Here is a 26057-nt window from a genome sequence, read left to right on the forward strand (position 1 = left end):
TCTCAAACCACTTACCATCTTCGGAAAAAAATCTCTGCGGGCAGAGCTCATTGAACAGGGTAATTATACATATTTTTTTTCTTTTTTGGTCACATTTGCCATTTATATCCTTTTCTACATGGATTTATCTCAACCTTTTGCCTTCTGTTTTTGTTTTTTTCTCAATATTCCATCTGTTTTTGTCTAGAAACTCATTACCTTCCCTGGTGTGTAGAGATGGATAAGCACCCCAACTTCTGTGTCATATTCCTTGAGTGCACAAGCCACACTCAGGTGATAATGCCCCTTTGGAGGGAAGCCAAACCATGTACGCCTTCAGTTTTCAGCCTTGCTGCTTTCCTTGCCACAGTCCCTCCCCTGCATCCCAGCCCTTCTTCTCCCACTTTTCTTCTACATCACCTTAAAGAGCCCTTCTCATCTCCCTAATGCCTTTTCCTTTTGTTAGACAAACTCAAGTCTTTTAGGTCTAGAAGTTAGTAAACTTCAGAGTTCAGATTGTTTTGGAGATAAGAGGAGACTTCCCCACCCTCCTATCTTAAATTTTAAGTGAACTGCTTTCTGCAAGCTTTATAGTAAATTGCTTTCAAAAAACTAAAATGCATATAGACCCTGAAGCCCAAAAAGGCTGATGACCCCCGAAGCTATTATTTGCTCCCTACATATGTGTAGTATGTAGGGGAACAGCAAATCAAGATTTAATTTTCATGAAAGATGATATAAACACTGTAAACCAGAAGTAAAGAAATCCAAATTAATTATTAAGTACCTGCCATCAAGATTACCTTATTTAACCTTCTTAATAACTCTATATGGTAAAAATTATTGTGAAGATTTTTACATACTAATGAGGAAACTCTGAGAGGTTAAGTAAGTCACTTGAGAACTGAGATGGTAGCCCTTGCTTGCCTGATTTCGAAGCCAGCTAAGTTTCACTCTACTTGACCTCACTCACTTTGGAACGGCTGTTAGCCAAGCTGCATGAACTCTATTAATGATACTCTAAAAAAACTTGTATTTTCATGGCCCCACAAAAATATGAGTAGGCTTAAAGGGTAGTGGCTTGACAAACCAGAAAACAATCCTGAGTAGTTTAAAATGAATACTTCCCATCTTCTTTATACTTCATTTTTAAACTTTGAATTCACTCATAGATGAACTTGATATTTGTTCCCCTGAGCCTTGTTTGACTACTGTATTTAAACTAAGAATCTGTGTTATTAAAAAACAGAGTAGCCTTAGTACACAACTGTTTTTGTTATTAGAAGAATTAAACTAAAATCTAAAGAGTAAAATCTCTGGCAATGGCAGAAATTCTTTTTTTTTTTTTTTTTTTTTTTTTTTTTTTTTTTTTTTTTTTTTTGAGGCGGAGTCTCGCTCTGTCGCCTGGACTGGAGTGCAGTGGCCGGATCTCAGCTCACTGCAACCTCCACCTCCTGGGTTTGCGCCATTCTCCTGCCTCAGCCTCCCGAGTAGCTGGGACTACAGGCGCCCGCCACCTCGCCCGGCTAGTTTTTTTTTTTGTATTTTTAGTAGAGACGGGGTTTCACTGTGTTAGCCAGGATGGTCTCGATCTCCTGACCTTGTGATCCGCCCATCTCGGCCTCCCAAAGTGCTGGGATTACAGGCTTGAGCCACCGCGCCCGGCCCAGAAATTCTTAAATACCTAGTTTCCAGTGGATTCATTTAGTTATTTTAGGGGTGTTGGTATAAATTCTATAAATGTCCAAGGGCAACTTTTGTCTTCTTTTTTGTTTTTAAATAATTTCAACTTTGATTTTAGATTCAGGGTTTTACATGTGCAGGTTGGTTACATGGGTATATTGCATGGTGCTGAGATTGGGGTATGACTGATCCAAGGGAGACTTTTGAACAGTTTGGAATAACACACTTACAGACCCTTGGGTTTTAAATTAACATTCGATTTATTAAAGTCACAGTTTTGTTCCTCAGGTCTTCAAGTCCAATTTTCAAACCTTACTGGTCAATTTTTAAGTCTATAAGTATTTGAATAAAATAATTTTTCACCCAACATTTGATTAATGCTCTATTAATCTCAAAATAAACACAAAAATTTTAAAAATAATTTCATGTAGGTAATTTATTAATTAGTTCAAACTACTTTCCTAAATTTAATACAATTATATTCTTCCAAGCCTTTTATTTTTAAAAACAATTTTTTTTTTTTTTTTACCTGTGACACAGCCCTCAGGAGAACATGTGCCCCCTTCCAAGCATTTTAAATGCCTGAAATGGCAAATTCATAGCCCTAACATTCAAGTGACTTTTATGAAATAGCTATCAGTCTTTGGAGCAAGGAAATACTTTGCTATCTCTGAGAAACTGGCAATTTTTTTCTTTCTGATATGAAATTACAAAACCAATCTTGTTTCTCTATTTGCTGTGGCTGCTAGGAAGCTCAGGGTCAAAATTAAAGCTCAGATAAAACATATACATTGACACTATTGGTCATGTTTGTTTTTTCTTTTTCATTGGAACTGATTTTCTATTTCAATTTGTATTTTACTATTTTATTACCTATGACTCAAGTTCTTTTGAAAAGAAAAATGTTATCAGTGCAAAGAAATCAGGAAATAGAACCTGAATGGTATTATTACTGGCTGCCCTTGGATAGTTAAGAGAATCCATAACTACCATTAAAAATTAATGCTTGCAGCTGCTAGGGAGAATATCTGTTAATAATATTGGGAATGCTTCCTATGGGATTCATTCCTCTAGCTCCCTTCTTACTGAATTTCATAGTTTATGATTTAATTCAGGCCATTCCATTTTTTTTCCAAATCTGATAAAAAGAAAAATTGCTGTAATTTTGCTGTGATGGGGTAACTCCATTTCATTTGTGTAGTTCTAATAAAACTTTAAAATTCATTGACTCAATAAGCATGTATCAAATGCCTACCATGGGCCAGGCATTCTGCTAGGCATTTAGGATTTATGTGCATATGCCAGGGGCATGGGCGGGGTTATGGTGGAGGGGTAGGAGGTAGAGGAAGCAGAAAATAATTATCCACTCCTATTATAGTGGATTCTGCCTAAATAGTACAAAAGGTAACATATCCCTGTATATACACTATATAAACTTCTTTTGTTTTTTTTTTGTTTTGTTTTGTTTTTGAGACGGAGCCTCACTCTGTCACCCAGGCTGGAGTGCAGTGGTATGATCTTGGCTCACTGCAACCTCCACCCCCTGGTTTCAAGTGATTCTCCTGCCTCAGCCTCCTGAGTAGCTGGGGTTATAGGCGTGCGCCACCATACCCAGCTAATTTTTGTAGTTTTAGTAGAGAAGGGGTTTCACCATGTTGGTCAGGCTGGTCTCAAACACCTGACCTTGTCATCCACCCACCTTGGCCTCCCAAAGTGCTGGGATATAAACACATTTTAATAAACTGTGAAAAGCATTCATTTACGTTAAGAATAACCTGTCTAAAATAGGGCTTAAAGTACATTATACCAAATATGTGGCAAAAGACGAAAGTTAATAAATCGGGGCTGGGTGCGGTGGCTCACGCCTGTAATCCCAGCACTTTGGAAGGCTGAGTTTGAGACCAGCCTGGCCAACATGGCGAAACCCCATCTCTACTAAAAGTATAAAAATTAGCTGGGCATGGTGGTGGGTGCCTGTAATCCCAGCTACTCAGGAGGCTGAGGCAGGAGGATCACTTGAAACCGGGAGGCAGAGACTGCAGTGAGCCAAGATTGCGCCACTGCACTCCAACCTGGGCAATGGAGCCAGACACCATCTCTAAATAAATAAATAAATAAATAAATAAATATTGGAAAAATATATTAGCAATACAAATGACAAGCAAAGGCTTAATCTTACAAAATATATTTAGCTCCTAAAAATGGGTAAGAGAAATACAAATAATACTAAAAAAAATAAAAGAGGCAAGAATATGAACAGGCAGTTTGCTGCAGTGGGAATTGTACCTGGCCAGTAAGCAAATGCCAAGATGCTCAACCCCTCAAGCAGTCAGGTCATTCTTCACCCATCAGAGCTGCAGTAATTTGAGGGGTTGGGAATAATCTATGCTGGTAAAACTACAGGAAAATGAGTACTTTCACACTTACTGGGTGACTACATGAAATAAAAAACTTTTTCATGCAGTAACCTTACAGTATATATTAAAATTTTACATATCCACTTTGTGACAGCAATTCCACTGTTGGAAACCTCTCTAGTAAAATAAAAGTGCCAACATAAAAGAATATTTTGCAAGTACTGGTATAACTAAGTTTATTACAATTTATGGTTTATTACAATTTATGGTTTATTACAATTTATGGTAGGTGAAAATAGTGGCTATTAATCCAGGTATTTTTATTGAATAAAACATGTTCATATCATGGAGCAGTATGTTGTATTAAAATAGTAATTTCAATTTATATATTTTTTAACCTGGTGAGATGGCCATAATATATTGAGGTAAAAAATCCAAGTTTGCATATATATGTTGTATGTGTGTGTGCAATTTTATGTTAAAAATCTCATAAACACATATGATTTGTGTAAACTAGAGAAAAGTGAGAAAGGATATACTATCAGTTAACATTGATGAATTCAGTGTTTGGAATAGAGGTAGATAGAATAGAGAGGCTTTTCACTCATACACCTCTGTGTATGGCTTGTGGAAACTAGCATAATTTAGTAATAACTTTAATAATAATGATAAAAATGACAGCCAACATTTAATGAGAGTTTACCAGAGACTATTCTAGAATCTTTTAATCTCATTCAATTCCTGAAACAACCTCATGAGATGGGAATACTATCATCTTCACTGTTTTATAGATGAAGGAATGAGGCTCAGAGGGGTTGAAGTCACTTGCCCAAAGGCTGCACTTTTAATAAGCAGCAGACTAGAATATAAATCTGAGTAGTTATATCTGATGAAAGATTATTAACAAAAAAATAATAAGTTGAGTATTTGGAATTGGCATGTTTTGGAAAGTTACAATTGCAAAGACACTAGGCATTTTTGTTCTATATTTTCATGATTTTTAATCATCAACTTTATTTTTTATTTATTTTTGAGACAGGGTCTTGCTCTGTTACCCAGACTGGAGTGCAGTGGTATCATCATGGCTCACTGCAGCCTCAACCTCCCAGGCCCCAGCGATCCTCCCACCTCAGTCTCCTTAGTAGTTGTGACAACAGGTACATGCCACCACACCCAGTTACTTTTTTTTTTTCTTTTTTAGTTTTTCTAGAGACATAGTGTTACCATATTACCCAGGCTGGTCTTGAACTCCTGAGCTCAAGTGATCCTCCCACCTCAGACTGCCAAACTGTTGGGATTACAGAAATGAGCCACTGCACTTGGCAATCACCAAGTTCATATATAACCTTAGGAAAATTAATTCATCTATGTCTTAACTTCCACATTGACCAAATATCTTTTATTTTATGGCAACAATAATAAGCCACATTATACTCCTTTGCACATATAGATTGATATAAAATATTGAACAGTTGTATATGCTATGTTCCAATAACTGCCAATAGCTATTAATTGTGTTCTAATGTGAATTAACTATACATGTAACTGGGCTGAAATAATAAACTTTATACATTTAAAAATTCTGAATTAAATCTTCTCTGAAGTTGTACATGGGCAGACTATGAGAGAGCTAAATGCATGCATGTGAGGAATAGCAAGGCCATCTACTTATCTGCTAAACACAGCACTCTGCAGGTTTATCTTGATTCACTTGCCGGTGTTATATATGTGTATGTATATGAATATCCAAATTATATTACACTTAAACTTTGTAAAACTTTCTCTGCTTCCTGAAAACAATTATTGTTGGCTAAGGAATTTATTTTTAATGCGATTTTATATTCTACCAGGGTTTTATTATGGAAACAACTATGCATGGTCCAGATGTACTAATGAGGCTATTTGTTCTAAGTGAAATATGTTCACTAAGTCCTATGTCTAATTTCTGGTTGGCTCCACTCTCAGTTAATACATTTCTGAGCAAAGGTGGATGTTAAGCTTTGACTATTCTCTGGCTTATGGTCTCTCCAAATCTTTGCTATCTGCTTCCCAAATACAAAATGATTTGTATAACTTTCAGAGGGTGCTAGGAGAAAGAAAGAAAGAAAAAAATGAAGCAGCTTAACAGTTATTTAAAAAGTAGCTTCCTGGCTGGGGGCAGTGGCTCACATCTGTAATCCCAGCACTTCAGGAGGCCAAGGCTGGTGGATCACCTGAGGTCAGGAGATCGAGACCAGCCTGGCCAACATGGTGAAACCCCCTCTCTACTAAAAATACAAAAAGTAGCCAGGCGTGGTGGCAGGCGCCTATAATCCCAGCTACTTGGGAGACTGAGGCAGGAGAATCGCTTGAACCCGGGAGGCGGAGGTTGCAGTAAGCCAAAAAAAAAAAAAAAAAGAACTTCCTAAAAGAGACACTCAAATACTCATATACAGTCCCCTTTTCTCATTTATGCCATATTTGGGCCTAAGTTTCTTCTTCTGAAGTACTAAGTAACCTCTGGAGCTCCTTCTGTTACATTCATTCAGTTGTCAACTAGTGACACCTCCTTGCCAAGTCCCCTCATTGTTCCCCCACCCTCTGGGTCTCTCAACTCCATAACTACAAGGATAATTCGTGGCAGAGGACTTCTACCTCTAGGACACTATTTCAGCTTTATGGAAGTGTTGGAGCTGAATGGTCAGTGCTCAGTGTTGTTAAATATTTCACATACAAATGCTGATTTCCTCTGTGTGTGTACATACTGGGCCATAAAGTAAAATATACTTATTCCTTTTGTTTTTCTTTGAGACAGAGTCTTGTTCTGTCACCCAGGCTGGAGTGCAGTGGCATGATCTCAGCTCATTATAGCCCCCAGCTCACTGCAGCCCCTGACTCCCAGGTTCAAGTGATTCTCCTGTCTCAGCCTCCCAAGGCACTCGCCACCACAGCTGGCTAATTTTTGTATTTTTAGTAGAGATGGGATTTCACCATGTTGTCCAGGCTGGTCTTGAACTCCTGACCTTAAATGATTCACCCAGGCTGGTCTTGAACTCCTGACTCAAGCGATTCAGCCCACCTTGGGCTCCCAAAGTGCTGGGCTTATAGACATGAGCCACCGCGTCTGGCCTAGGGTCATATATTTTTAAAAAGTACACACTGGGCCAGCCATGATGTAAAATATATGTATTTCTGTGGGTCATAATTTTTTAAAAGTTTGAAAGTCACTGTTTTCTAGGCAATAATGAGCGTAGGAAGGAATGTTTTTAGACCATTGCTTCCTCAGGGAAGAGACGACCCTCGCAGACCTGAGGCTGAGTATTTTGTTGAATTTATATTTACACTGTTGAAGAAAAAAATAATTCAGGATACTTGTTAAAGACAGCAATAAAGACTTTAGTCAAGGAGAGACTATCCAATGGGGTCTTGCAGTGGGAGAGAGAGATTGGACTCAACTATGAATACAAGACAACTAGAGATCTGAAGTCAAGGAGCAGGATCGAGTCAGTGGATGGAAAATTACTAAGGGGAAATTTCCAGAATAAAGGAGGATTCTGGCTAAACCAATTTAATGGGATTATTGCTGAAGGCAGGCCAGGGTGCTAAGATATTGAGAACAGGGGATAAGGAATTTTACTGGATATCAAGTATGGTTAAATACTAAGGGTGAGGCGTTTTTACCCAACCGATGCAGCAGGATTCTTGCTAAAACTGGACTAAATGGACAAAGCCACTAAACTAAGGACAGTTCCAGGTCAGGACCTAGTCAGAAAGAGGACTCAGACAAACCTGATTAAAGTTTGGTCAAAGGAGAGAGTCTTTGTCAATATTACCTTCCTAGCAAAACTAGCTTTCCACCGGGTATCACACTGAGGACTTTTGGTTGTTATCTTCAAATGGAAGAGAGCAGAGGGAGGAGAAGCAAGCTCTTTCCTGATTCTTCTAGGGTCACTAATCTCATTCATGAGGGCTCCATATTTAATCCTAATTATCTCCCAAAGACCCTACCTTCTAATTTCTAATACCATCACACTAAGGGGTAGAATTTTTCCTTCCTTTCCTTCCTTCATCCCTCCCTCCCTCCCTTCTTCTTCTTTTTAAGACAGGGTCTCACTCTGTTGCCCAGGCTGGAGTGCAGTGGCGCCATCTTGGCCCATTGCAACCTCAGCCTCCTGGGCTCAAGCGATCCTCCCGCCTCAGCCTCACAGGAAGCTGGGATTACGGGATGGCACCACCACGCCAGCTAATTTTTGTAGAGCCTGGGTTTCACCATGTTGCCTAAACTGGTCTGGAACTGCTGGGTTCAAGTGATCCGCCCGCCTCGGCCTCCCAAAGAGCTGGGATTACAGGCGTGAGCCGCGTCCCGCGTAAAATTTCAACACATAGATGGGGAAAGGGGCAGAGAACATAAACATTCAGTCCATAACAGCCGGGAACTAGAAGACTTTGGTCCACCATAAAAAGCAGGACTTACGTTTCATGGATACTAGTATTGCCACTTACCTATAGGGTGGAGAATATTTAGGACTTTGTGGATTCATACTGATGGTAAGCATTATTATTATTATTATTATTATCATCATCATCATCATCATATATATTTTTTGAGACGGAGTCTCACACTGTCACCCGGGGTTGGAGTGCGATGGCTAGATCTCAGCTTACTGCAACCTCCACCTCCCAGGTTCACGCGATTCTCCTGCCTCAGCCTCCTGAGTAGCTGGGCTTACAGACACACACCACCACACCTGGCTAATTTTTTGTATTTTTAGTAGAGACGGGGTTTCACTATTTTGGCCAGACTGGTCTCGAACTCCTGACCTCCTGATCCGCCTGCCTCACCCTTCCAAAGCATTATTTTTAATCTATGGTTCAGAGTCAGTGACATTGCTTCTCTGAAGCAGGTTTTCTAAACGAAAACGACAATGAAAGCCCCAATTCATAAGACTGCAAAATGTCTTCATTTATCATGGTGAACTGGGGGGAGGAGGGGACCTGAGGATAGAGACAGTATATACGTAACCGCAAGAAGCACTTTTGAGCTTTCTATATTGTACACGATGTGGAAAAAACATGTTGTTCAGGGATCTCTGGCTCATTTTATAAGACGGGGTAGACAATACCATGTAATTCTTTATTCGAATTGCTTTGTCTTGCTGCATGGCTTTGTCACTAGCTGATTTTGCAATTACTTTAACAAGCAAAGGAAATGCCAGTCAAGTTCAGCATCTGGGACCTCCTCACCCTTGCAACATGTCAGGCCTCAGGCAGGAGACAAAAATGCCCAAGGCTGAGTGTGGAGCTCAGGTAAAAAGAGAGAGAATGGCTTTGAGCCTGGTGTGTAAGCATGCCTTGTTCCCAAGGCCAGTATTTACATGTGGGGTCACTTCCACCTTTGGTACAGTTAATCAGGCGCTGATTACGTTCCATGGCATCATCCTGACTTCAGGACTTTGCAGGAAAGCTGAGGCAGGACACTGCTCAAGTGCATTTGACAATAAAATGCTTTGTGCAGCCAGATGTAAATTCCACTTGCCCTTATGCTCATGCTAAACCGTAAGCGGGGCTGACCCTTATGGAGCTGGGCTTTTCTTTGCCGGGAGACTCTTGTCAGCTAAGGCTCAGAACTCCGCCAACCACTTAGGCTTTTAGGCAAAACGCGATGCAACCCTAGAAGGCTGGTCACTGCTCTGCACCAGCTGCCAGCCAGAGAGACAACCAATAAAAATGGAAGATCCTTCTCTGTGAGAAAACAGGCCTCGGACTCAAAGCGGGGGGCCTGAGGGGAAGGTGAGCAAAGAAAGGCAAGGCGAGGGCGCTGCTTCAAGAAGCCGGGTTCATTCAAACCCCGAGGACAGCAAACCCCGCCTCCCCACGCCGCCGCCTGCTCAATCGCCGAGCGCTCCGGGTGTGAGCTCGCCCCGCGGGGAGCGGCTTGGAGCCGAGGAGGCGGCGGCAGAGGTGCTTTGGGCAGCCCCGCGCGGCGGATAGGCCCAGGCAAACAACACCCATTCCCCCTCCTCCTTGCTCAGTTCAACTCCCACTCGGCCCCGGCCACGCCCTGTCGCCACCGCCCCCTCGGGCAGCTTTCCGCTCGGCAGCCAGGCCTCGGTCGGGGGCGGGAGAGAGGCGGTGCCTCGAAGAAGGCACCGCGGCCGCTGGAAACTACGAGTACCGAGAGCCTTCGCGGCAGTACCCCACCCCCTTTCTCCCACCACTCAGCGCGCGTCACCTTGGGCTCAGCCAATGGAGACCGAGCCAGGGAAAAAGGGCGCCCGGGTCCGGATGCGCCTCAGGAAAGCCATGCTCCCTACGCGGGGGCAGCGGGCGGTTCACCCGGCGCGCCGATCAGTCGGTGGTCTGCACGCGCTCACGTCCGCCCCTCTCGCTTGCCCGGGGCAAGGGCCCTACTTTTTTCTTTAGTGGCAACTGGAGGGATTGCTGGAGCGGGTTTTTGAGTGGAGGGCACTGGGAAATGAGTAGGGGGCGGGATATCCTGAGACAACAAGTTTGGCTGTATGGAGGGCCTACCGACAGCGCTCCTGAGCTAGAACGCCGAGAGAAAGAGCCCCGGAGGAGCCGGGGAGGAAGAGAAGAGCTGCTAAAAGAATAACCCCGAGAAAGGGGGTGGAGAGGAGGCGGCCCCAGCGCCCCGGCCCCCGGCAGGTCGGCGGCCAATCCGCTGGGGGAAGGGGTGGAGAGTCGGAGGCTCCGGCGGAGAGAGGCCGAGGGGGGTGGGGAGTCGGCCGGGCTCGCACCGCCCTGGCCCCGCCCCCGACCCGCGCCGCCGCCCGCGCCGTGCGCCGCCGCTGTCAATCAAGGGCGAGTCAGCCGGGCTCGGGCGGAGAGAGGAGCTGCTACGCCACAGCCCAGCGGCGGCCATTCGCGGAAAAAGAGGCAGAGCCTGTGCCAGCTACAGCCTCCTCCGAGCCACCGCGGGCGGGCGGGACCGGCCTCTCCTCCCGCCTCGCCCCCACCCCCACCCACCTCTATCCCAGTGTCTCCGTCTGAGGGTTTGTCCTGTTAATGCGGGATGAGCGGTACGTATTCTCCACCCCCCTCAGTCTCCTTCGCCGCCTCCCTCTCTCCCTCCCTCCCCAGACCCTGCTGGGTTCTTCCCCCTCCCCCGGGGCCGCTGAGATGCTTTAAGGGGAGGAGGAGAGGGCGGGAGGGAATCAGGGGGAGGGAAGGAGGGTTGTGTTTTGTCTTAATGTCTGAGAGAGAACAACCTCCTTCTGGGTGTTGCTCTGGAGCCGATGGGTCGGGTTTCAAACCACGTTTTGTGATATCCCCCTCCTCCCTTCCCTCCTTTTCCCCCACCCCCTGCCGGTGTGCGTGGATCGCGGGTTTATGGAGATTAATGTTCGGGGGGAGGGGGGAGAAGAGAAGAGGGAGAAGACGAATAATAATAATCCTAATAACCTGTTGTCGTGTGTGTGTGTGGTGGGGGGGTTTGTTGCAGATCAGAAGAAGGAGGAGGAGGAGGAGGCGGCAGCGGCAGCGGCGATGGCTACAGAAGGAGGGAAAACCTCTGAGCCAGAGAATAACAATAAAAAACCCAAAACCTCAGGCTCCCAGGTAAAAGCAAGCAAATAAAAAAAATTCATCACGACACATTAGGAGAGAGAGGGAGTTATGCCCTTTAAATGCCCAGAAGTAACAATAAAAATGTTTATCCACTCAAAGCATCTTTCTGAGAGTGTGGAACTTAAATTGTAAATTCATCAAGATTTCACCTCTTTGAGGGTATAACGCTGTTTAAAATTACATCAGGAATTCAGACTATAAGAAAAGGGTGTGTGTGTTCCCAAGGGCATTTTGAGTTTAGGAACATAACACTTCACAAAGTTATAAAGACATTTCCTTTTATTTAAACTTGATATTATAGGACTTGCTTCCTTATTCATATAGTTCTTATCTACTTTTGTTTGTATTTCTTTTTGATTTCTGCTGCTTCCTAAATTCTGTTATGTCGAGCTAAATTCTGTTATGTAGAGCTGTCAAAATAAGTAACCCCCTGGCAACTACTGGCCTCCACTAAATCCGCCCACTTTTTTTTCCCCCCCTCTCCTTTACCATCCCATTTTGGGTAGGACTCTCAGCCCTCTCCTCTGGCTTTACTGGCAGCTACTTGCAGCAAAATAGGGACTCCTGGTGAAAATCAAGCAACTGGACAACAACAAATTATTATAGATCCAAGTCAAGGATTGGTGCAACTTCAGAATCAACCACAACAGCTAGAACTGGTAACAACGCAACTTGCTGGAAACGCTTGGCAACTTGTTGCCTCCACTCCTCCTGCTTCAAAAGAGAATAACGTTTCTCAACCAGCTTCTAGTTCGTCTAGTTCTTCCAGCAGTAATAACGGGAGTGCATCTCCTACAAAAACTAAATCAGGTAATTCTTCCACCCCTGGTCAATTTCAAGTCATACAAGTACAAAATCCAAGTGGTAGTGTACAGTACCAAGTAATTCCACAACTTCAGACAGTGGAAGGTCAACAAATTCAAATCAATCCAACTAGTAGTTCATCTCTACAGGATTTGCAGGGTCAAATTCAGCTCATTTCTGCAGGTAATAATCAAGCTATACTTACAGCTGCTAACAGGACAGCTTCTGGGAATATTCTTGCTCAAAACCTGGCAAATCAGACAGTTCCAGTCCAAATTAGACCTGGTGTTTCAATACCACTGCAGTTACAGACTCTTCCTGGTACTCAGGCTCAAGTTGTAACAACCCTACCAATTAACATTGGAGGAGTGACTCTAGCTTTGCCAGTGATAAACAACGTGGCTGCCGGAGGAGGGACTGGGCAGGTTGGCCAGCCTGCTACTACTGCTGATAGTGGGACTTCCAATGGGAATCAATTAGTTTCCACACCCACCAACACCACTACTTCTGCCAGTACTATGCCGGAATCTCCCTCCTCCTCCACTACCTGCACAACCACTGCTTCAACATCTTTGACAAGCAGTGACACATTAGTGAGCTCAGCAGATACCGGCCAGTATGCAAGCACATCAGCCAGTAGTTCTGAACGCACCATTGAAGAATCTCAAACACCTGCTGCTACTGAGTCTGAAGCCCAGAGCTCCAGTCAGCTTCAGCCTAATGGAATGCAGAATGCACAGGATCAATCAAATTCTCTTCAGCAGGTGCAAATTGTAGGCCAACCTATCTTACAACAGATCCAGATCCAACAGCCTCAGCAACAGATCATTCAGGCTATTCCACCACAGTCATTTCAACTCCAGTCAGGGCAGACAATTCAGACCATCCAGCAGCAGCCTTTACAGAATGTTCAACTTCAAGCAGTAAATCCGACTCAGGTGCTTATCAGGGCTCCAACTTTAACACCTTCAGGGCAAATCAGTTGGCAAACTGTACAGGTTCAGAATATTCAGAGTCTTTCAAATTTGCAAGTTCAGAATGCTGGGTTATCCCAACAATTAACCATCACCCCAGTGTCTTCAAGTGGTGGCACAACTCTTGCTCAGATTGCTCCGGTGGCTGTTGCTGGTGCCCCAATAACTTTGAATACTGCCCAGCTTGCATCAGTGCCTAACCTTCAGACAGTGAGCGTTGCCAACCTGGGTGCTGCAGGTGTTCAAGTGCAGGGAGTTCCCGTTACAATCACTAGTGTTGCAGGTAAGTTATGACATCTTTTTAAGTACCTTTTAAATAGTTTTTCATAACAATTAACTGCTTTTCTTTGCTAATTCTTAGGTTTGACTTAGACCTCTGAAGTAAACCCAGAATCATAAGGAACCAGAAACAGGAATATTATACTAACAAACATAGCTCTATAGTAATCAGTGTGACAAGTTCACTTTTGTAGATTTTATAATGTGTTAAATTTGTTAGTTTTTTTAGAAGTATTATTTTATGGGACAAAGCTTTCTGATTAGAAACATAATTGTCTTCTGTAATTTAGAGGTCTTATTTGAATACATTCGAACTCTTCAGAAAGAAGCCTAGTCAAAATGATATTTATCTCTTTGAGGGAAAGTAATTTTAAACTGAGTTGGCATATATAATTGTGAGTCTGTTGAACTTTTAATTCTGTGGTGTGATAAGGCTTTTTTTTCGTGGAAGTTATTTCTCAAGCTTCAGCATCTTGTCACCCATGCTTTTGTGTTTTATAACACTGGACTGTTTTAAACTAGATTCTGATACAGTTGAGAGATAATTTTAAGTTGTAAATTGGTTAACTTTTATGTCTACTTTTATGCTAATATCAGGATTTGAATGAATAATCCTTCATTTATAGAATTATATTTAATTACATCTTATGGTCATTGTGTGATTTGTAGATGTTTAATATAAGGTTGGTGGAAAGCAATGAAAAATGTTGACAGTAAAATGTGACTAATTTGAATTGTGGTAAAGTTATTTTTAAGCCAATTGTAAAAGCAGTTGTTATTTGTTATGCATATAAATAGATACTTCTAAAGTACTTGGAAGTAGTTTTAATCTTTTTTGGACCAGTCTTATTGTACCTAATAACTTTTGTTTTCTAGTAATTAAACCCTTTTCATTGATTCTGATTTGATGAAAACCTCATTATGTTTTAGTGCCTTTGATACTTCCAGAACTTGTTAGTTAAATATTTCTATTTTGATGATCTGAGATAAATAAGTTTATCACTTTTGAATGATCTTTCTTGACACAAGTTGCAGAAAAATTACACTAGGGTGTTCTTTTATGGTTAATACCTAAAGTGGACATATATATGTAAAATTGTAAATTGCCAGATAAAGCCATCTGATTCAGGAGAACCGAGATTATATTTTTTATCCAGATACCACTGCTTCTAGGCCAGCGCTATCCAGCAGAACTTTCTGTGATATTGGAAATGTTTATGTGCCCTATCTAAAATGTTAGCCACAGGCTACATGTGGCTGTTAAGCAGTTAAATGTGTCTGGGGCAACTGAGGAACTGAATTTTAAATTTTATTTAATTTTAATTTAAGTAGCCATATGTGGCTAGTGGCCCCTATATTGGCAAGCACAGTCATCTAGTTAGTGTTTTGATTGTAGTACTTTTTCTCCTAAAACTATTACAGCATAATTACATAAGTGTTTCTCTGGATTACAATCCTTAACTTGCTTTGTTTCTATTTCTTTGCTAAAAACTTTGACAATAATTACAGTATTTCAGAAAACTGTTTTTGGTGGGTTGAATGACAGTTTGCATTGTCAAAGCAGAAGTTACTTCACTTCCATTTCATCTTGCTTATTAAACATTAGTTAGTGAGTTGTGATTAAGAGAATTGAGTAACTTATAATTTAGGTTAGAAGTAATCAATTTTTCTGCTTTCTGGTTGTTATCTTTTGCAATCCAGAGGTTTTCCCTTAGCCATTGTGAGGGTAAACAAATGTTTTGGCCACCCAAACTTAGATTAACTTGAATGGTGCATTATAATAAACACAGGATCCAGTTTTTGGTAGTATAAGTTTTGAATTGTGGGGGTCAAGGGATTTGCCTTTCAAACAAACTTTCCAGGTGATTCTAAAACTCATTGAAGTGGCTGGCTGTGGTGGCTCATCCCTGTAATCCCAGCACTTTGGGAGGCCAGAGTGGGAGGATTGCTTGAGCCCACTAGTGCAAGACCAGCCTGGGCAACATAGGGAGACCCCGTCTCTACAAAAAATTAAACAAAAATTAGCTGGGTGTGGTGGCACACCTGTGGTCTCAGCTTCTTGGGAGGCTGAAATAGGAGGATCGCTTGTGCCCAGGGCATCCAGGCTGCAGTGAGACCCTGTCTCAAACAAACAAACTCACTGAAGTTTGAGAATCAAGTGTCTGGTCATCAGCAGTGAACCAGAAGACAGAATATGGAAGCAGGTGGGGGTGTTGAGCTAGTTCATTTGTGCCTCAGAGAATGGATTTCGGTGGCAACTACAACTTTTTAGTTTTTATTTTACAAGTGTATATTGAGACGGCTACTGTATGCTGAACACTGCCAATAGGTATGGTTATTCCTTCATTTTCAGGGATAATTTTTTCACTTAAAGGATTTACGTGATTTGGGTGGTTCTGTTTAAGTATGGGAGGAAATTTGAACTCTATATAGTTGGATTTTTTCCCCCCTGAAACCAAAGATTTAAAATTTTGTCGATGTTGTTTATGTTCTAATAAATATGCTCAATCATTTAAAAAAGACAGCAGTCTGACAAAGACCAGAAATGTACCTTGCTTGATGTCTACAAGTCAATACAGTTAATCTAGGCCTAGTTGTTTGCAGATTTTACCCCATCGCCTAACATAGTAGGTGCTGGACAATGCTCTTTGAACGAAGGTATAAAAGATGATGAAGAAAATAGCAGTTTGTAATTAGGAGCAATGCCTTGGAATGGTTTTAATGAAGCGAATGAAACAACTTTGTTTTCATTGATTTCTTTTGACTTTGCATTTTTAAGACACTAAGAGTGGGCCAGGTGTGATGGCTCACACCTTTAATCCTGGCACTTTGGGACGCCAAGGCAGGCGGATCACCTGAGGTCGGGAGTTCGAGACCAGTCTGACCAACATGGAGAAACCCTGTCTCTACTAAAAATACAAAATTAGCCGGGCGTGGTGGCACATGCCTGTAGTCCCAGCTACTCGGGAGGCTGAGACAGGAGAATCAGTTGAACCCAGGAGGCGGAGGTTGCAGTGAGCCTAGATCACGCCATTGCACTCCAGCCTGGGCAACAAGAACGAAACTCCGTCTCAAAAAAAAAAAAAAAGAAAAGAAAAAAGACACTAAGAGTGGAACACCAGGAACTTTACTGTCTTGACAAAGGGGAGAAGGAGTAATGCGTACCCATATCGCCCTTTTATAAATGAGCCCTGAAAATTCAGATCTTTTACTTCATGTCCCCATTCATCTGTAAGTACTTTCTTGGTCGGTTCATTGTGTTCCCCAGGAGAATGGTATTGTTTAATCTGTGGGGAAAATTTTGCTCTAAATTTTTATGACAAGTCTTGAAAAAATTAGTGGCTTTGACAGATGTTATTGCTAGCTCAAGGACAATGAGCTAAAACTCTCCACCATCTACCATTCTCATTTTACTCTTCAAGAGGTTAGGGGAAGTCTGGATGATATGGACAGAAAAAAAGTGAAATCATACAAAGTATATCTAATGAAATCAGTACTTGAAGCTGGGGAGCTTCATACTTAGTTTTATGAAATGAGAATGTTAGTGACAACCTAGGGGGATCCTTTTCCCATTAATAATGTGTTCAGTATAATGTGTTTCTGTGCTTTGGTCTCAGCTGTAAATCCTGACCTTCATGCTGAGCATTAGTTAGAATTGTAGTAGGAACTAAATATGTGTATGCTCTGCATTCTTTTTGTTTCGTTATTGGGATTCTGAATTTGACTTAAAAATTTTTTTACTTTTACTTTAAAAAAAATAGATTTGGAGGTACAAGTGCAGTTGTGTTATATGGATATATTGCATAGTGGTGAACTCTGGGATTTTAGTGTACCCATCACTGAAATAGTGAACCTTGTACCCAATAAGTATTTTTTCCACCTTCACCCCACCCCCCACCTTTTGTAGTCCCCAGTGTCTGTTATTCCACCTGTATGTCCTTGTGTAATCATTTTTTTTTTTTAGCTCCCACTTTAAGTGAGAACATGCTGAGTTTGACTTCAAAGGAAAAGCAGAAACCTTACTTTAAACTCAAAGACAGCTAATTGTACCTCTGGCTTAAGTTCCTTTATTTTAACTAAGTGAGGAGAGTGAACTACCTGTTTTCACAGTGTTTTCTAGTAGTCAAAGAGCCCTAAATAAAGTGAATTTCATGTGTTACATTTCCTTAGTTAAAGAATTTAGAGCTTGTAGGAACAATTGATATCTAAATCTGTAATTAACTTGGAGTGGCCCACAGTGTGACTTATTTTTGGCAGTAATCATCATATGTAGTAACAGCTCATACTGTAAGCCTTTTGATTGATGAACTATTATTTCTTTGTCAATTTTAGTGGAACTTAACAGTTTTATGCTGGTTCTCCCACAGAGGAAGTTCAGACTTAATGATAAGATACTGCTGACCCTTCAATAACTTGATTCTCTTACCTAATTTCTTTACTTCTCCAGGGAATTAAAATATGAAACCTGGGGATATAGTATGAAACCAGAAATGGGAGGACTAATGCTTCATTATTGGTAAAAAATAGGTAACAAAGAAAATAATTAAAATTTATATTTAATTTTAAAACTGAATTTAATCTAGTAGAATTAACTTCTTACACTGATCTTTTTTTCTAGAGCTTTTACTAAAGGTGGAAAATTGGTTTGACGTTTAATACAAATATGGTTTTCCTTTGCCATGTATGTTTTATTAATTTGGATTTCCCTAATGGGCATCTGTATATATACATACTCATGTACTCCTGTGTTTGGCTCCTCTTTTTCCAGAGGAGTCAGATTTACTCAAGTAATCTTATTTCTTTAAAATTTTGTAATACTGTTTGTTATGGATTGGAATTCATTATTAGAAACTTAAATCTTATACTCAATACAAATGACTTAGGTTCTGAACTACCAAGCTGGCTTTACCTATTAAATGATTTTTTTCATAGAAGATGAAAAGTACTCAATGTAGAGCCACGTTAATTTTTTAAAAGGGCTTTTTTTTTTTTTTTTTTTTTAAGAAGTATTTCAGGTTAGAGTAGCAAAGGAAAATAGAGTTGTTTGTTTGTTTGTTTGTATTTGAGATGGAGTCTCATTCTGTTGCCCAGGCTGGAGTGCAGTGGCACGATATCTATTCACTGCAACCTCCACCTTCTGGGTTCAAGCAATTCTCCGGCCTCAGCTGTCCAAGTAGCAGGGACTACAGGCACATGTTACCACACCTGGCTAATTTTAGTAGAGATGGGGTTTTGCCATGTTGGCCAGGCTGGTCTCGAACTCCTGACCTCAGGTGATCTCCCCACTTCAGCCTCTCAGAGTGCTGGGATTACAGGCGTGAGGCACCGTGTCTGACTGAAAATAGAGTTTTAATCACCTGCTTTTCAAATTCTGAATCAGGGAATATATAATGAGTAATACGGAATATTGGGGCAGGCATGAAAGCAGGTTGAGAATATTGGGGCAGGCATGAAAGCACTCACAGCTCTAAATTTGCTTAATCAAGAGAGAAGATAGGGAATGGTGCTACACATAGATCTTGTTGAAATAACAAGACTTACAAAATGATAGAATTGTAGGTGGAAAGAATCTTGGAGATTATGGCTTAGCAGTTGTAACCTTTTGATACTGCTGGTAGAGTCTATTTATAAAGGCATTTTGTGTTTTTACTGTTTGAAGTGAAAGCAGAAATATGGGTCGAAGGTTCTGCATTGCTACATTAAGTACTTGGGGGTGACACAGTAAGGATTGATAGTAATGGGGGAACCTGGCCTAATATCAGACTATATACATATATGTGCTCTTCTGTACTTTTCTGATGTGGGTTTGAGTTAAGATTGGATGTTGAGTTAACATTGGATGTTCATAATGCTTGTCATTTTGCTACCTAGTGAATAAGGAAATTGTGGCAAAGGAAACCTGTTGAACCACAAATTGCTTATTTAAGTATGTGGTAAGATGAGGGCTTAATGAAATTGTAGTTACTAAGGTAACTTAAAAATAAATGAGCCTCTTTCTCCCACCCCCTTTCCTTAGCCCTATTTTAGAAATGAAGAAATTGAAGCCCAGAAAGGTTAAAATGACCCTCTTATATTTGATGGCAAAGTGAGGGCTAGAATCTTGACTTCTCCTCCAGTTGTCTTTCTACTGCATTTCTGGGTTTGCTTTTTGGAAGTCAAGACAATAAAAATGGATGTTATCCTAGGGTCAGAAGGAACTTTCAAATTCAGTTTCAGGCTAGTATCAATAACTTAAAATTTATGCTGCGTGGTTAAAAAGTACCAGAAAATTTCACATGAATAACACCTCAATTTTTAAAAATATTCTTAACTTCAGACAAATGAGCTTGATAACCATCCTTAGCAAAGTCCTTGAATGAATTATTGAGTAGTTGGCTCTTGAGCATTTTAAAAAAGAACTGAAGAATCACTGGGAGCCAGTATGGGTTCACTAAGAAACTAGGTTCATATCTTCTTTCTTTAGGGTTTCCAGATGAGTATCCAAAGGAAATAATGTTAACATAATTTATCTTGATTTTAGTATTGATAGTTGTGGCCTCTTTGAAGGCTCACAGCTGGTTGCACAATTGTATGAAAAGTGGTAATTGATTATTCACCTCCGTAAGAGGTCTCACACTATGGCATGGGGTTCTAATTTTGATGTAGTGTGGCATTTTTTTTTCAGATACCAGGTTGAAGGATGGCTGAATTTACTGAATTCAAATATGAGACAGAGCTGGTAGATGGTGCTAATATGATAGAACTGAGATTCAGAGTGATCTTAACAGGCTGAAATGGTGGGCCAGAATTAGTAAGATATAATTAACAGGTAAGATCCTCTACTTAAGATGGAGTGAATTACATACCTACAAGGTAAAAAACCTGGCTTGGCAGGAGGACTTGTGAAAATGATTTGGAATTTATTGGCTTAAAATGAACTGAGAGTAGAATAAAGTTTCTTCTGTACCTTGTGCTTGTCAGACACTTCTGCAATATTGTGTGCAGTACCAGGTGGCACATTTTAAATGGGACATTGAGAGACTCACAAATGTATGAAGAAGGATTCCCAGAATGAAGAATGTGGAAAACATTTCATACTAGCAATAATCAAAGAACAGAGTTTTATCTTTAAAAGAAAACAAGAAATTGTGACAGCTGTCTTTAGATGTATGAAGGGCTTTGTTTTTTTTTTTCTGACATAGTTCTGTAATTTTGTTTGGCCCTGGAAAAACATATGTATATGCGCACACAAAGACAGACTAGAGTTACACAACAGTGGAATGGTTTGTTTAATTAAGTAGTGATCATTCATTGAAGATTGGATGTTCATCTGTCAAAGATTCTGTAGACTGCAAAAGAATTTCTTGTACCATATAGAAAACTTGATTGAACTATAAACTCTGAGTCTTATTCTAATTCTAAAATTTAAGATCCGTGAAATTAGAGTGTATATTTTATTTTGTTCTGGGTACTCCCGTCCAGTACATGGTCAGAGGTCTCTGTAAGTCTTAAACTTACATGATTAAGTATTTAGGGATTTTTGTGAGGGAGGTTTAGGGTGATATTTACCATTTTTCTTATAGAGGCTGTATAATTAGGGTGAATTCTATTAAGCAATAAATGTAGCACTTTCATAAATTAATATATTTCTGTTCATTCTTAAATTTACTATGTGCTTAGGTGCTATTTTTCTATGTCATTTGTTCCTTTATTTGGTGAATACCAACACATTAGTATTTTAAACACATGCTTTAGTTCTGACACTGAATTTGTAGTTAGGATATTTTATCTCGGTATAGTAGCCTCCTCTTATCCGTGGTTTCTGTTACCTGTGGTCAACCATGGTCCAAAAATATTAAATGGAATATTCTAGAAGAAAACAATTTGCAGGTTTTAAATTGCATGCCTTTCTGAGTAGTGTGGTGAAATCTCAGTCTGTCCAGGGCGAATGGGAATCTTCTCTTTGTCCAGTTATACCCTCTGTATCTGCTAACGAGTCACTTAGTAGCCTTCTCAACTGCTGTGATATCACAGTGTGTTGAAGTATTTTTACTTTGCATATTTATGACCTCAAAGCGCAAAAGTAGTAATGCTGGAAATTTGGATATATCTAAGATAAGCCAAATATATGCCAAAGAGAAGTTGTTATCTCATTCTTTGTATAATGTATAAATTAAACTTTATCACAGGTGTGTATATATGTATGTATGTATGAAACAACAATATGTATAGGGTTCATTCCATGGTTTCAGGGATCCAGTGGGGGTCTTGGAACATATTCCCCACTCTGATTAGGGGGGACTGCTCCAGCTCTTTAACCATAGTTGTGTTTCTGATACTATCACTTTAGTGTGAACAATGTGATTACTTTTTCTTGAGTGGAATTAGAAAACAGTTGGAAAATCTAGGATCCTAAAAGAGCCCAAATTCTGGGAAGCACTCACAGCTTTAAATTTGTCAATTTTCCCTATGGAGTAAGTAAAATCCAGCATGCCTTTTTATTTATTTATTTTTTAGGTATTTATGCTGATCTTTTATTTGTATAAATTTGTGAGGTACAAGTACAAGTTTGTTACACTGATATGTTGTATAGTGGTGAATGCAGGGCTTTTAGTGTGTACATTACTGCAGTAATGTACATTGTACCCATTAAGTAATTTCACATTCTCTACTCCCCTCACACCCTCCTTTCTTTTCTTTCTTTCTTTCTTTTTTTTTTCCATGAACAGTCCTGCTGCAGTAGTCCCCCCTTTTTTTTTTGGCTCAGAATATCTGGTACAAAGGTGTTTTTTGAAAATGTTTGAGGCTAAGTGCAGTGGCTCATCCTGTAATCTCAGCACTTTGGAAGGCTGAGGGAGGAGGATCACATGAGCCCAGGAGCTTGAGACCAGCCTGGGCAACATAGTAAGAGTGTACCTCTACGGAAAAAGGAAAAAGGAAAAAATCAGCTAGGTGTGGTGGCCCATGTTTGTAGTCCCAGCCACTCAAGTGACTGAGGCGGGAGGATTGCTTGAACTCAAGAGTTCTGTTCAAGGTTGTAGTAACCTGTGATCGTCACTGCACTCCAGTCTGGGTGACAGAGTGAGACCTTGTGTCTTAAAAATATGTCTATATGCATGTAAAATGTTTAAGACTCAAGAATCTTTCGAATAGAAAAAGTGATAATTCAAATATATGAAGCTTCTCTTTTCCTGAGGGATGATAATAAAGTTAAGGAGGTAAGAAATATCTGTGCTTGATCAGAGGTATGGTTCTTATAGTAGATTTATTATTAGTGCAGAGGCTTCATAGAGCACAACACTAAGAATTAAAACTCAACATTTTCGCTTGGGTGCTCCCCGCCCCCACCAATTAGTTGTACCACTCCGGGCAAACATCATAATTGTAGTTCCATTCCTTTTTTTTTTTTCATTTGCAAAATAGTGATATTAGTTCCTACCTTCTTTACCTCATAGAGTCTCAAAGATTAGATATGTAAGAAAAGTCTTTGAATAATGTAAAGAAAACTGTATGCAGGAGGTGGTAACCCAGTGACATCTCTACATAGTGACACCCACTGGAAGAATGTGAAGTAGTAAAGTGGGAGAATGAGATATTTTAGGTATGGATGTTAGCTTGAGTTATATGTCAGAGGTAAACGAGAAATTTGTGTAAGAGGAATGTCAGAAAGCTTTCGTAAAGTGCAAGCAAGGGTGAGGTGAGGTGTATGGAGAGAGGTGTATTTACAGGTGGAAAAGAAGTGGTGTGGCCTGGCATGGTGATTCACACCTGTAATCCCAGCACTTTGGGAGTTTGAGGCAGGCAGATCACTTGAGCTCAGGAGTTTGAAACCAGCCTGGGAAACGTGGTGAAACCTATCTCTCCTAAAAATACAAAAATTAGCTGGGCATAGTGTTGCATGCCTGTAGTCCCAGCTACTCTGGGAGACCGAGGTGGGAGAATTGCTTGAGCCTGGAAGTCGAAGGTTTTAGTGAACTATCGTGCCACTGCACTTCAGCCTGGGCAACAGAACGAGACCCTGTCTCAAAATAACAACAACAACAACAAAACAGGTGGTATATTTTAGTATAGTAAGAACTAAATGTCTGCTGTCTGATTAACCCTTGTTAGGTTCTGAAGATACTAACTAAACCTGTCTTAAAATGATGCTTATGTTCAGGAGAAAGACTTAAATACATGAAACCCTTATATGGCAGCTGCAGCTACATATGAGAGTTTATACTTAAGTACTGGGTTTTGAGGCATGGAAAACAAGTGTGAGAGCTCAGAAGTCAGTGAGGTTAGTGGGAAGTAAACAAGAAAGGCTTTTTCTGGTGGAGATAGAATTTGAAATAGGCCTTAAAGATTGGTTTGGAAAGTAGACATTTGAGACTTTGGGGGTGACAGGTGAAGAGTGAAGATGGCTTGAATCAAGCTGCTAAACTCGGAATGAACTTGATGGGGACCAAATATTGGAAAAGCGTAAAGCTATCACGTGGAAGCTTATAACTAACACAGAGAACGATGGGTTCTCTTCTGTGTGCTTCCTAGAGGCTTAGTGGTCTTGTAGAGTAGCTCAGGGTTTGCCAACCAAACAGCCTGCCACTCCTGCATCAGCTGCAGAAGCGTGTTTGTTGAACCATTTCCTAACATTTTGTTTGAAGAAGAGATTCTGCCAAAATAATAATAATAAATAAATTTTAAAAAACTTGAATCTAGTGGATTGGAGGTATTGAGTAAAAATATTTGCAATGCAGATGATACTAGAGTGTTTCTTTGTAGATAAAAGTGTAGAAAGTTAGAAATCAGGAGCTCAGATAAAAGGATGTTGTTGGAGTAATTTATGAATTCACAGTGGTCCCTAGAAAGGCTGTGGCAGCAAAGTAAATGGTTACTAGATATAAAAAACAGCTTATGGAACTTCTCTAGGACCCACACTGGTGACGTGAAATAAATGGTAAGGGATTGGGTAAAAACATAAGGTTGGTTTGTTGTTTTCCCCTACTCTGTATCAAGCATGGTAATGGGCATTGAGAAACTAAAGATGAAGTGAGACATGTTTTCTGCTCTCATACGATATATTATCTGTTGTGGGAGACACAGTGTATTTCTCTGCTTCTAGGACATGCTTTTTACATTTTATTTTTATTTTATTTTACATATATGTTTATATACATATATATATATATATTTTTTTAAGATGGAGTCTTGTTCTATCACCCAGGCTGGAGTGCAGTGCCATGATCTCGGCTCACTGCAGCCTCTGCCACCCAGGTTCAAGTAATTCTCCTCCCTCCCAGCCTCACGAGTAGCTGGGATTATGGGCATCTGCCACCACGCCCAGCCAATTTTCGTATTTTTAGTAGAGAGGGCGTTTCGCCATGTTGGCCAGGCTGGTCTTGAACTCCTGACCTCAGGTGATCCACCCACCTCGGCCTTCCTAAGTGCTGCGATTACAGGCGTAAGCCACCACGCCCGGGCCCATTTTAAATCTTTGAAATTAAAACACACCTTGTAATCAAAGGCATGTCGTAGTTTAATTAGCAGAACATTTTTCTTTCTTATGAGCACTTGCATCTTAGACTCAATGGTATATGATAGATATTATCTGTATATCTGTATATCATATATATATGTATATATAGCTAATTAAATTACTTTGTGGTGTTTGGTTTATAAAAGCTATGAATGAAATGTTACAGAAGCCCAGAGGAAGGAAGAACTAGTTTTGCTTGTAGGGTTCTGGGAATGTTTTCGTGGAAAGGGTGGTAACTGAGCTGAGACTTAAAGTATGACTAAAAAGTTTATCATGTCAGAAGGAAGAGAAGGGCCACTTCAGGTTATGTTGGATTTGACATGCAATTTGAAATTCAGTTAATTTTTTGTTTTGTTTTGTTTTTGAGACGCAGAGTCTTACTCTGTCGCCAAGGGTAGAGTGCAATGGCAGGATCTTGGCTCACTGCAGCCTCTGTCTCCCAGATTCAAGTGATTCTCCTGCCTCAGCCTCCTGAGGCCATCATGCCCAGCTAATTTTTCTATTTTTAGTAGAGATGGGGTTTCACCAGGTTGGCCAGGCTGTTCTCTAACTCCTGACCTCAGGTGATCCACCCACCTCAGCCTCCCAAAGTGCTGGGATTACAGGTATGAGCCACCACGCCCAACTCAATTAGTATTTTGTCAATATTACAAAATTCAGACTTAGCTCAAGGAGTACTCATATAAAAGTTGAATTGTAAGCCTCATGTAAGTAGAGTCTGTGTCATATGTGTAAATATGTGTTTGAATTTATAATTTTATTTTTTTCTCACACCTTGATGAGCATTGCTCAATATCTGACATTCTGATACTGAACCAGAAGAAAGGACACAGGTGGAGAACTTTGATTTCATAGGAGAATGGGATGGACAGATCCTTGGAGTAGACTCAAGATATATATTAAAGGAGTGAGAGAGTTTGT

General features: G+C 40.5%; 1 protein-coding gene across 2 annotated transcripts in view; it reads left to right on the plus strand.

Annotated features, from left to right (window-relative positions):
- The first annotated feature begins 10799 nt into the window (after window positions 1-10799).
- The window catches only part of SP4 (Sp4 transcription factor), an 85819-nt gene continuing 70561 nt past the window's right edge, over window positions 10800-26057 (plus strand). Inside the window, exons 1-3 of one of the 2 annotated variants that reach the window (XM_010366736.2) lie at window positions 10800-11038; window positions 11461-11576; window positions 12092-13646. In XM_010366736.2, the coding sequence (XP_010365038.1) occupies window positions 11032-11038; window positions 11461-11576; window positions 12092-13646 (1678 nt within the window). In that variant the 5' untranslated portion in view covers window positions 10800-11031. The remainder of the gene's footprint in view (window positions 11039-11460; window positions 11577-12091; window positions 13647-26057) is intronic. The other variant, XM_030933205.1, reaches the window with a different exon arrangement.

The sequence above is a fragment of the Rhinopithecus roxellana genome, chromosome 6 (assembly GCF_007565055.1).
Source record: "Rhinopithecus roxellana isolate Shanxi Qingling chromosome 6, ASM756505v1, whole genome shotgun sequence".
NCBI lineage: Eukaryota > Metazoa > Chordata > Mammalia > Primates > Cercopithecidae > Rhinopithecus > Rhinopithecus roxellana.